A 12,593-nucleotide genomic window follows, 5' to 3' on the forward strand; every position below is an offset into this window, starting at 1 on the left:
GCACGTGATCGCGCATTCAGACGCATGTACTGCATCCAAAACATTACGCACAAGGTAATGATTGAAGTCTTTTTGATGTCATATTTTTCATTACTTTAACCTCCAAGAAAGGATTTAGTGCAAGGAGTCTACACAAGTTCCTGTAGAAGAAATCATGTTTACTCACGTCCATCTTGGGTGAAGTGTTGACAAGGATAAAATTCCGAAGGTCATCAAAAACTTGTTCAAAGAGCGGGAAAAGAGTGTCTCCTTCGCTTGGTGGCCGAGTGTTTAGCCAACCCTGCAGGGAAAGAGCAGTAACATCAACTACTATTATACCAAGAATGAAGATAAAATGGTTAATGTTTTCGTGCACTGCGATGCATCTATCATTAATGCCACCCACACTCAATTACGGGACTCCATGTCGTATGTGAGTAGATATGCTTGTTGGTTCTCTCCTGTGCTTCAAGGGTTTTTCTCCAGGTTCTACGGTTTTCCTCCCTCCACAAATATCGACTTCTTAATTGATTTCCCCTTCAATCATGTAATGATGGCAGCAGGTTTTAATGGGCTCCAGTTCAAGCGATTCTCCGTTTGCACGTTACGTCACCTGCCATAATGGTGATCATAATATGACCAAACAAGGGTCATGTGACTTGAGAGTCCTGGGTATGCCGACAAACCATCGTAAAAGACAACTTACCTTCAGGATTGGCTTCCAGTCCAAGGCAGAGGAGCTCATATACACCATACCGTTCCTAAGTGAACATGAAATAAATATACAATCAAGAAATTCACCAAGTTCGCACCAGTAAATTTGATCTACACGACTCCGTACCTGGACACAGTGGCGGGTGAAGCGTTGTCAATGTTATGGGGCTCAAATACCACCTTACAATTGGGTGCCATAGGAATACGGTCCCCATTAGCTAGTGTAAGTGTCTTGTTATCATCCAAAACACTGTTAAGATTCTCAATCCAGATAGCATCTACTGGCCCATCAAGAACAATCCATATATGGTCAGTCTTTTTGGCGCGAAGTGTTTTTCTCCATAGTGTTGAAAAGATTCCGTCTGTCCAATCATTTGTTGACACGTCAAGACGACCGAACATCTGAGGAGCCGTGATAGCCTGGAAACGAGATAATTATGATAAGCATATACCAACTTGTGTACTTCATAAGAACGCGCTCGCTCATTGGTTCATTGGAGGTGAATATTGTACGATATTCATCTCTGAATCTCGGAATATTGAGTCGGCAACAAAATGGCTAAATATACCGTATTTATATAATCACGTGACAGAATTAGTTACTGACACTAGGCAATGGTATGAAAGCGAGGCATAGGTATAAAATAGGTATCTTCATTATACATGAAGCACACGGGATCATTTAACTGGGAGGTAAGAAGACATGAAAGTGAGGCTCTTAGGTCATCTTGCAGACTTGAAGGACTGAATGGACCTTCATCACACACTGCCATCTTTATTCCCATGACAATAAAAACCTTGGTTTAAAACCGCGTAACCTCGTCCTGAAAGGCTTGAGTGCAAGGCTACGTGGGGGAGAATCTATTGTTGCAGCCGACATAGCTGCAGCTTGAAAATAGTCCATGGGATAGCTATATTATAGCATATATTTAAATGGGTCATCAGTCACACCTTAGTAAGTATTAACAAGTCGCTACCTTTGGGTTCATTCTGAATTCCTTGTGTGGTTCTCCGCATATCGTCATGGCTTTACATAGCATGTTGATACATTTAGTCTTACCAGCACCACTCGGTCCCAGTGCCATCATACCGTGTCGTACCCGCTGTGTCTCGTACAGCTACACAAGAAACAAACAATATTCTTATTAGTTTTTATTAACTATTATTAATTATTATTATTTAATAATAATAGTTATCATTATTATTAGCACTATTAAGAGAAATACGCCAGCATAGGTGAAGCACCATTTTTTCTCCTTTCGAAAGAAACAAATTCTAAAAATTCCAATTTCACAATAAACAACTGCCAAGGTCGTCAGTCATTGGCCATCTAGTGTATCTGGCCCTCCGAAAACAGCAACATCAAACAAGAACTTAGATGGCGATTGTGACGTTACATGTCAAGAAGCCAGATGCATTATGGGTATTACCTGGATAAGTTTAAGTGTCCAGGGAGGATGATTAATGAGTTTAGCTTCTTCAACGCATTCAGCAATAGCTTGTTCGATGTCAGGGTATCCTGCCTTATCCAGCTGGATGCCGGGGAACAAGTCATCGATAAGGCTCAAGAAGAGAGGTTCGTCTTCATCCACAAGTTTACTCAAGTTCATGTCACGCAATACTCTCATGACGATACGATCTTCGCTGTCCTGAAGAACAAATGTTAAGAAAATCAAATCACTGTCACACAACACTATGGTAACGCGATTTAACTTTAACTCTCACGAAACAAGATAAAGCAATTTTTTAAAGAAGTAACGCAACACAACGACTAACAGGATGATAAAAAGATAGTGAGACGTAACGAGTCACGCAATATTACCTCAGGATTTGCTCTTTTTGCAGCTCCCAGCGTACGCAATACTGACAGAATGTTACGAAGACCAAAGTCGTAATGCACCTATAACAAAGACATTACATTGAAATATGACATTAATAACAAATCATCCTCCCCTCCCCTACCCCTCGCGGCTTCTTTGTATCTCCCCTTCCCTCCCTCCCCTTCCCTCCCCTCCCTTCACCACCCCTCCCCTCCCATACCTGTTTTGTCAGTTGTTCCTCACACAGCTTGTAAAGAGTGTAAAACTTGGCAGAGAGAATAATATTCCTGATGAAACCACAAGCAGCCAGCTTGACTCGGATGATAATCTGTCGATCAGGGACCATCATGGCCACGGTACGGAACATAATCTTTAGGTTCTCTGGAAGCTCCTGGCGTCCGGCGTAACCTGGGTTCTACAACAAACAAGTGTCACGTGATTATCAACAAAACCTCGGTATTATGCAGGGATTCTTGGTCACTTTTGAAAATGGCCTAGTTTAGAAGAAGACAGGTTCGTTTACATTTCAAAATGGCCGCCAAGGCCTTTAATATGGAAACATAAATATTATAAGTGTTTACCATGGTTAAGAAGATACCAAACTCTGGATTCATGTCGACCACATCTCCATCAGTAAAGATGAACTCCTTCTTTCTCTCCTTCTTTGCAGTGAGGACGACAGAAATCTGCTGCGCGGCCACAGATAACACAGGTAGCTCGATACGGTTGAACTCGTCAAAGCAGCCCCAACTACCTGACTGAGCAAGGCCTTTGAAGATACGTCCAAGACCACGGTAATCCATCTGATCTGAACAGTTAAACACGACCACGTACTTGCCAAGAGCTTTGCCCATGTCTTTGGTGGTCTCTGTCTTACCTGTGCCTGCTGGGCCAGCGGGTGCTCCACCCATTGCCATGCCCAGAGCTTGGGACAGGGTAATATAACATCTATGAACAAAAATACGATATCGTTAAGACTACTGCTCCATGTTTACTGACAACAGCGAGAATTCTTTATATATACCTGTCAGTCAAAGGTGTGATAACCAGACGATCTGTACACCCAAGGAACTCGTCCTGGTAGATGAAATCCACATCTGTTATCGATACGATACAGTTATCTGTCTCTTCTCGCCAGTAGAAACGGGATTGCTTCAGCCATTCAAAATCTGACGGCGATTTGATGTTCTTTCTGACAAGATCGTCGAAGATATCTCGCTGATGGACGTGGATCGTGATCAATGTCTCATATTTGACTCGCTCTACTTTGGTAAGGTCTCTTGTCGTCATCTCGATCAACTCGTTCAGTATGTCAAGGAAATATTGGTTACGCTGTGCCATGATCTGAAAAGATAGAGTAATGACGGTAAATAAACATTTGTGGTGAATGGCTCAAACATCACCTACTGTCATCATCATAACCATCATCATCACTATCATCATCACCACCATTATTACCATCATCACCACCATCATCACTATCATCATCACCATCATCATCATTATCACCACCACCTTCATTACCATCATCACCACCATCATCACCATCATCATCACCACCATCATCACCATCATCACCACCATCATCACCACCACCATCATCATCATCACCACCATCATTAACATCACCATCATTATCATCATCATCATCACCATCATCACCACCATCATAACCATCATCATCACCATCAGTTATCTTCATTATGACTTCATTTAATCCCCATCACCTGTTGGTCATGTATAGCATTACCTTCTTGTCTGATCTTGCATTTGACAAAGCATCTTCCGAGTCTCTTGTCCATATCATTTGTATTCCAAGAAGACCAACCTGAACACAATGAAAAAAACAAATGTCAACATTTGATGGAACAACTGCCTACCCTACCCCTCCCCCCCAAAAAACAAGAAATACTATATTTAATCACACACTTCTCGACCAATCAGAGCGAGAGGGCGAGAGCAACATCTTACTTTATGCCAAGACTTATGAACTTTTAGCAGCACCAAGGGCCGAGTCATGACTTATATTAGAAGAAAACGTCATCATCAATTATGACGTAATACACACATATAAATGCGATGACGTATTTACTGGTATACCTGCGCGGCAAATGTGTCCAGGAACTCAATGAGTTTGAAAGCAGGATCCTTGATGGCAACAGACGCCATACGGATGACTCCGTGTAGTGACATTCGAGCCTGTTGGAGAAGGTTGTCCAGCCACACTTCAACGTTACCCTGGAATAGAAATAAAAATATGCTATTTAGTGAAAGGGCAGCTATATCCCCCCAACTCCACCCCCCCCCCCCCCACCCCTAAATATGAGTAAGACACCGTGACTTTCACATGGCTTACAATTTTAACCAACCAGAAACCACGAAAATTCGTATTAACCAATCACTTTGCATTATTGTAACTATTAAATGGCTTCCACTCTGAACCAATCAACCAAACAAATTGCTTAGATTAGGAAGCCATTTAAGAGCAGCGATCTATTTTACCTGAGCGACAACGGGTTTTTCCAGAAGGATTTGTTCATTTTCTCGAGAGTTGATGGCAAGAATCTTATCGTATTCTTTCTCGTCAAAGGTCACTGTCTTCACGTTGTCAAAGATCCCCAGCAAATGAGCCTGAATAGTGTGTGAATCACTTGCTTGGCCAAGAATCTCGAGTAGAGCTGGATCAGACACGAAGAAGAAGCGCGGGAACAACAGACGCTTCTTCTCAAGATATCTAAAACAAGTAAAGTGGGGAAAATCTCTCAGGATTGAATGGGATTATTATGTGTAGACCTAATATTTTTAATGGCTAGCGCACTCTTTTTCCTATAGGACAAACACAAGAAAAACTGCCATAAAACAACGTTTTATCGAGAGTACAGTTATGTTGAACTTCCCATCATCTTGAACTCAAGGAAGCACGTCCCTTGACTTTGCGTCACTCCAAATTTCTTTACATCTCACTTTTCCCTGGTTCCCTCGCGATCTAACAATCTTTAAATGATTTTAATGGAAACTCAAGAAAAATATTTCTTTTCGCGTCTATTTGCTTCACGTGTTAAGTGGATGCACTCTTAAGTATAAAGATGTTCACTCACCCACTAAGCGACTTCTGACAGATCTCCAGCTGTTCCAACAAGTGCGGCAATAGCTGACCTAGAGTATCATCACCAACGCAACACTGAACAACATTAGAATTCTCGTGTGCTCGTTGCATGATCTTCACCCAAGACTTGTCAATCTGGCTGAATCGTTTCGCTTCTTGCGGTAGCTGTTTAGCAATGTCTCCACCAACAAACACTGCTTCCAGGTAAACCCACAGATTCTGAACCACCAACCAGTTTTCGATGATTTCTGTCGATCCTGTTAGCTTGGCAACCCATTTCTGAATGTCAGCCTTGAATGGTGCGTTGTATCTAAAAACACAAAACAAGCATGCACTTTAGCTCACTACTCCACTACTCTTGTATATAATTGATACTGAGAAGACATAAAAAGTGTTGTTCTTTTCCCGGTCAATTTTCGACAGTTACTCGGAAACCTCGACATTTGCATTTTCTTACTAAAAATGAAAAAACCTTTTGATATTTTAATCTTAGGTCAGTTGTCGTGAAACCTTCGGAAACTCGTCGGAAGCTAGACCATGAACCTATCTCCTGTCATTAAGGAATCTCTTCGGTATTTCCCCCCAATACTTTTCATTCGGCTATCGTAAGGAATTCGGAGACCCGTCGGAATTTGATAATTACCTGTTGCTGAGCAAAGACCCAAGAACCATCAAGCTATCTTCCATCAAAGACACAATCTCCGCAGTGTCTCCTCCTTTCAGTAACAGTTCCCCTCGGTTTTTGAAGCCCGCGAACGAGAAGGACTGGGTACTCCAGTCAGCGATGACACTTTTCAGCTTACTCTCAATGTCTTTTTCTTTGACTGCCGCGATACAAATGTCCTGGGGAAAAAAACATTAGCCATCAATCTTCTAATTTCTTTCCCGAGGTGACATTTCAGTCACTGCGCATGCGCATTCTTTTATCACGTGATAACGCTCAAGCAATCGGCGAGTCATACCTCAATTTCTTCCTTATTAGGCAATAGAGGCGCGCTCATAAGCTGCCTTAGTTGGAAGGTCTCAGACTCCACATCGAGTGTTACTCCACACAACTGTGAGATTCTATCCCAGTGTCGTTGTTTCATGGCTTTGTTCGCCATCATCTCCAGCAAGGGGCAAGATTCACTGAAATCATCGATGGTCTTCTTCAGCTCAAGGAACGCCTGCCAATCTTTGAGGGCTTTTGGAAGCTTTCTGATCCTGTTTTGATATTCCATCAATTCGTTATTGATTTTCTCGATATCTATCTCCTGCCATAGGATATCATAATAGCCATTAACGTTATCGATGACAGAGTTGTACAAGCTGTACAGCTTCTGTAAGAGGCCAAGCTCACGACGAGTACGCTGTACGGCGGGGTATTCGGTTACCGTTAGTCCAAAGAGCTCCTCCCCGCCTGACAAAGAAAAGATAACGATTACTTTATGTTACGAGAATATAGAGTATAGAGTGACTTTGCAGCAGCCATGTTGGAGGGCAAAACTAACGATTACTTTATGTTACGAGGATAAAGAATATAAAGTAGCATAGTAGCAGCTATGTTGGAGGGCAAAACGAAAGAGGCCTTTCTTCTTCTTTTTGAAATGAAATATCTCATTCGAAAGCAATGTATTGTTTTTGCTCTTCAACAAATCTGCCGCGAAACCATTCTAGTCACGCACTTTTTAACAAGTGCCGTGCGTTTTGATTGGATGACCAAAATCTTTTCGCGCTTTGATTGGTTCCATGAATATCAAACATCCTGTACCGTGACCGTGCTTCTATAAATGTCATCCCAATTTTAATAATGAATTATCAAATTGAAACTTAAAAAAAAGGAATGAACATCGTAAGATTCCTACCTGAGTACGTCTCATATTTCCTCCAGATTTCATCGAATCTTGCCTGGAAAATACCGAGACGATCGCTTGCTTCTCTTGGGGCAATACCAGGAACCATTGGACCCCTATAGATCAGAATATCTTGATAAATACACCTACTATCTATCATACATACCACACCTAATGGGGCACTATGAACTAATTGACTCCTGTAAAGGGGGTTTATAGTGAAATAATTCCAGTCAAAAGACGTACTTTTCTGTGTAGTCTTTAGTGAACTCTTCAACCAAAACCTTGAAGTTAGCAACACCTTCCAGCAGGTCTGACTTGAACGTAGGTTGGATTTTCAATAAATGCGCTGCAACTGTACCAGCCTGGTTACGAACAGATATGAAAATCATTAGGACAAAACTATCGATAATCTGAATTTGGACGCGCGCGAGGCGAAAACAGCGCGAAAAAAATTCACGTAAACCTGTCCTTGGTAGTTCCTTCAGCTATGGGGCTGCTCTCTAAGAAAGCCGCACTTTATCCCATCTCTCCATCCATTTTAAAAGCTTAACTGCATGGATTAGAGAGAACGAAAGAAGTGGAGAAATCATTTAAGACCGAAAGATGGAACTCTCGTATAAGTAGCATAATGACCAACTTGTCCACACTGGTTGTTGTGTAGATGTTAGTGGAGTTGCAGTGGCAGATTGAGGGTCGTTCCATGGGTTCTATGAAGCCACCTTTTGTTATCTGAAGCCCATACTGTTCTTTGCGCTCAGTAGAATGAAATCGAAACCCCCTCACTTACGCGGCTGTACAACCTACCTACTATATGAGTTGTAGTAGAGTGTTGTATTGTTAGATTTTACCTGTGAGGTGAGTTTCTTCCAGGCATACGTCAACCCATCCACTCTTTCTGCATCACTGCTTGGATAATGCAGCCCGTAACGATTCATCATGGCGAAGGACTCCTCTATAGGACCAATCATCATATCCATCCTATACAAGACCGTAAAAATATAACTGATTACTTCAAAGACAGACAGACATAACTTATATGGATTGTTGCGCATCAAGTTGCATGACGTGCGTGACAATAGACAACGATGCCGCTCAAAGGGACGGTCCGCTCAATAGAGACTTCCTATAGGACTAATATTTGTTAAGAAGGAAAAACACTTACTTGATCTCTGACTCTCTGATCTCACTGAGAGCCGCCATGCTGCTTCTGACGTCATCCAGGTCCGTGATGTTACGAGCCAAGCGTTTACCAAGATTATCAATAAATGTGAATATCTCTTCCATATCTGTACTCGCCTGTCAAAAACCAAACAGCTTTAGATTACTGAACTACGTCATCGTCTACGTCATCGTCTACGTCATAAGTAGAGCTCACAGAAGTTTTTCTAAGTCATCACAAAACGTCATATGAAGTCACCCTTGCAAAATCCACGTCATACATTTACGTCACAGAACGTTTTGATAGGTCATCACAAAACGTCATCTGAAGCCAAATCTACGTCATTACTAGTTTAATGTACGTCATACAATTACGTCACAGAAAGTTTTGATAGGTCATCACAAAACGTCATTTGAAACCAATTACGTCATTACTAGTTTAATGTACGTCATACAATTACGTCACAGAAAGGTTTGATAGGTCATCACAAAACGTCAATCGAAGCCAATCTACGTCATTACCAGCTTAATGTACGTCATACAATTACGTCACAGAAAGGTTTGATAGGTCATCACAAAAATGTCATCTGAAGCCAAATCTACGTCATTACCAGCTTAATGAACGTCATATTATTACGTCACAGAAAGGTTTGATAGATCATCACGAAAATTCATCTTCGCGAAGCCAAATCTTTTTCTTAAAATGATTTTTTTACCTTTTCTGCGAGAGCCTTGCCAAATGCTTGTTTCCAGGCCTTGGTTTCTGTAACAAGAGCTTCCTTGAGTCGATCAGTCAAGTATATGACAGAACCAATACGATAATAGGAGGGTAGTTCTTCGATCAAAGACTCTAGACGCTACAAAATCAATATGGTATAACTGGGTTACGTTAATGATAAATAACTCATACAACACCCTTTCACTCTCCTACCACTTGGGGAAATAGAAAAGGGCCTTACAATGTATTTCTCTTAACAAAGTTTCCCCTAACACAACGCATGCGCCGTTTCCATGGTGATCGCTATGACGTCATTACCTGGTAATATTTGATTTGTGAATCGAAGTCCGACAACAAGGGCTTGGACTCAATGAATGCTTTGACTTTTTCGTTTGGATCCTGAAAAATACATGCCATACGATAAACATATCCAAATTCAAAGGTGACACTTAACCAAGTAACCATACAGTTAGACAATTTGAGAAACGTTAGACAGTCATGTGACATATCGTTAGATATTCTTCTAGTAGTGCACAAGTGACGTGATTCACCAATAGATAGTCACGTGATAGGGTTCAACGCAATCCTTGGTCACGTGACATATCTTGTGACTATGACCTACCTCATTCCACAGTTCTTTGAACTGATCCATCGCACCCAGGACATCCTTAACATCAGCTTTGAACGTACTAACGATGGAACTCAACATAATGACAATCTTCAATACATCCTTGTGTTCGGACACGATCTTGTAGAGTGACTTGGGATGGACGGGAGGGACTGGTTTACCTTCCTCGACCACTGGTATGGGAGGCTGGTGAATAGTACCGTGTGATTCCCACTCGTGAACTCTCTGTAGTGAAAAAATGTGTAACGCTATGAGTATGTCACGCTATCGATAACCCTATTGCATGAGTGCGTCACGCCAGTGATCCTAGGCCTGAGTTTGGTAACTATAAGCAACAATTATTGATATAGAGGTTTTGAACCATCACGTGACGGCAGCCATGTTAGATGGCAGGAACAATACGATCGTTTTAAAAAAGAATTCAATTCGCATTCGAGAGCAAAGGGATCCTACCACAGGCAGCCCAAGCTTTATTATGGGGCCGGTACGTGTTGGTGCAAAACTCCTATTGATTGTCGTACTATCCTAAATTGTATCAACTGTTTAGTGCAGTTTGTAGGATCATCATGTACCTGTGTAGTCTTGAGCATTATCTGTACAGCTGTGTTCAGAGACTGTTGTATATCATCCAGACTTGGTTTCATTGATACAGTAGGGATCTCAAGAACTATGTCAGCCTTGAGAAAAGCCATAATAATCGAGAGAGGCATGAGTAAATAACGATGAACGAGTAAATAAAAGTGAATAAATGGATGGATGGGTAGATGGATGGATGGAGGGAGGGAGGGAGGGATGGATGGGTGGGTAGGTGGATGGATGGACAGATCAAATAAAGTATTCACCTTGAACAAAGCACTCTTCATTTCTGCATTATCTCCCTTGAACTTATTGGACGACTGCATTTTTCTTTTAATGGAATCAAGCGACAGCCTCGTACATCTGACTAACGCATCGATATTTCTCTGGTTAAAGCTGACAATAAGATTCCAGTAACAACACGGCATACATTCCCAGCATCTATTGCCTTTATTGTTCTTTGCTTGTTTTGATTCAGGGTACAAACAGGGGTAGTTTGTTTTGTTGAGCGGTTTGAGTTCTTCGGGAGTCATGTTGTTCTTTAAAGAGTCCAGTAACGTCATGACTGATATCTCAACCAAGTGACAATGTCTGAAAACCAATGAAGCATAGATATTAGGCAATCAGTCAGTCGACTGGTCAGTCGGTCAGTCGGTCAGTCGGTCAGTCGGTCAGTCGGTCAGTCGGTCAGTCGGTCAGTCGGTCAGTCGGTCAGTCGGTCAGTCGGTCAGTCGGTCAGTCGGTCAGTCGGTCGGTCACTTATCAGTCAACACTTACTTGGACAAGATTTCAGCATTTTCACTACAGATTTTTTCTGTCGTTACTACAAAGTCCTCGACAAATATTGCTTCTTCCTCCGGTAAATCACATAAAGGAGTGCTGCCTATCTCAGCCAATCCAGCTTCTATTCGACAATCAAGAATATCTCGAATCTACGGATTAAGAAACGATGAACATCAATCAACATCTCCACCGGTGCTTTTACAAACAATAACTCGACTTAGCTAAATCACACACCTCTTTTGATAGTCGTTCTAGACCTTGCACAGATTTTTGTATGTCATCGATGTCTGAAAAAAATATTGAGTAAATATAAATAATTAATTAACTAGAACAAAATGTGCGACCAGATAATTTGCATCATGCACTACACGTAAGTGATGCGCAGGGATCGGTTCGAGTACAAGTCCAAATGCACGTGGTAACAAATGCGCGCACGAAGATAACTGCGCAATAAAGTGAACGCGCTTAAAAGCAAGCAATACTTAATGGACATTAAAATTATAGACACGCAATAAAAACCAAATGAATAATATTTCAGAAGCGTGCGCGCAAACGCAAACAACCAACCAACCAAAAATAAGATATAAAAAGCAGGACGGGGTATTTCAGAGGCGTCCAGAGTTAAAAGCTTTTTCTATCGTATTTTCAATGCGCAACCCAAAGCGCACATGCAAACCAAACCCAAATCTACCCGAATAAATATGACTTTGATTTCACACAGGTAACCCAAGGTATTACTTACATCCGGAAATGTTCATTGAGGTCCAGTTAAGCATGGTCAAGCCTGGTTTTATAGTCTCATCTACTCGATCTGTGAATGGTTTCATCAGAGGTAAGACTACTTCAGGAATACCAGACACTACTTGGGAATAATACTTTAGGACTTCTACCAGTCTGTTACTACAGGACTTGATCTGGTCTTCTTTAAGGCGAAGGACTTGAGCAGCATTTGGGACCTGGAATTCGAACGTTTCTTATTGAGTACAATGTTATCAGCCAATATGCCAAGGAACGACAGCATAACGATAGCGTTACGAACGCTAAACGAAGCAGTCCGATCCTGATACGATGAGTTTCGAACACAACACGATAATGTCAAAACACTGACCACTTTTATACACGAAATACTCGTTAGAATCATCTACTTGCCTCAAGGTTTAGTCTGGCCATACACTTTGCTTCTTGTAATAGTTCTAAAATTTGAGGATCAAAGTTGACAAACAAGGCCTGAAAAGATGAGTAGAAACGATTAGAAAAAAAACGCGCACATCTTAAC

At 41.5% G+C, this 12,593-nt stretch overlaps 1 protein-coding gene across 2 annotated transcripts in view; it reads right to left on the bottom strand.

Annotated features, from left to right (window-relative positions):
- LOC116307306 (dynein axonemal heavy chain 5) overlaps positions 1-12,593 on the bottom strand; it is a 41,765-nt gene that overhangs the window by 20,167 nt on the left and 9,005 nt on the right. For both annotated transcript variants that reach the window (XM_089037338.1, XM_089037337.1), the window contains exons 26-53: positions 12,467-12,544; positions 12,060-12,273; positions 11,552-11,604; positions 11,312-11,466; positions 10,801-11,125; positions 10,531-10,635; positions 9,953-10,183; positions 9,649-9,729; positions 9,329-9,469; positions 8,617-8,750; positions 8,303-8,432; positions 7,698-7,816; positions 7,464-7,567; positions 6,582-7,018; positions 6,263-6,462; positions 5,612-5,929; positions 5,016-5,247; positions 4,614-4,751; positions 4,264-4,341; positions 3,538-3,857; positions 3,095-3,461; positions 2,734-2,928; positions 2,516-2,593; positions 2,124-2,342; positions 1,671-1,811; positions 821-1,113; positions 686-740; positions 167-280 (exon numbers count right to left, since the gene is read on the bottom strand). In XM_089037338.1, coding sequence (XP_088893464.1) covers positions 167-280; positions 686-740; positions 821-1,113; positions 1,671-1,811; positions 2,124-2,342; positions 2,516-2,593; positions 2,734-2,928; positions 3,095-3,461; positions 3,538-3,857; positions 4,264-4,341; positions 4,614-4,751; positions 5,016-5,247; positions 5,612-5,929; positions 6,263-6,462; positions 6,582-7,018; positions 7,464-7,567; positions 7,698-7,816; positions 8,303-8,432; positions 8,617-8,750; positions 9,329-9,469; positions 9,649-9,729; positions 9,953-10,183; positions 10,531-10,635; positions 10,801-11,125; positions 11,312-11,466; positions 11,552-11,604; positions 12,060-12,273; positions 12,467-12,544 — 5,055 coding nt within the window. The remainder of the gene's footprint in view (positions 1-166; positions 281-685; positions 741-820; positions 1,114-1,670; positions 1,812-2,123; positions 2,343-2,515; positions 2,594-2,733; positions 2,929-3,094; positions 3,462-3,537; positions 3,858-4,263; positions 4,342-4,613; positions 4,752-5,015; positions 5,248-5,611; positions 5,930-6,262; positions 6,463-6,581; positions 7,019-7,463; positions 7,568-7,697; positions 7,817-8,302; positions 8,433-8,616; positions 8,751-9,328; positions 9,470-9,648; positions 9,730-9,952; positions 10,184-10,530; positions 10,636-10,800; positions 11,126-11,311; positions 11,467-11,551; positions 11,605-12,059; positions 12,274-12,466; positions 12,545-12,593) is intronic.

The sequence above is a fragment of the Actinia tenebrosa genome, unplaced genomic scaffold (genome assembly GCF_029948245.1).
Source record: "Actinia tenebrosa isolate PJP-AT-01 unplaced genomic scaffold, QUT_ActTen_1.0 PGA_scaffold5__44_contigs__length_20552954, whole genome shotgun sequence".
NCBI classification, from domain to species: Eukaryota; Metazoa; Cnidaria; class Anthozoa; order Actiniaria; family Actiniidae; genus Actinia; species Actinia tenebrosa.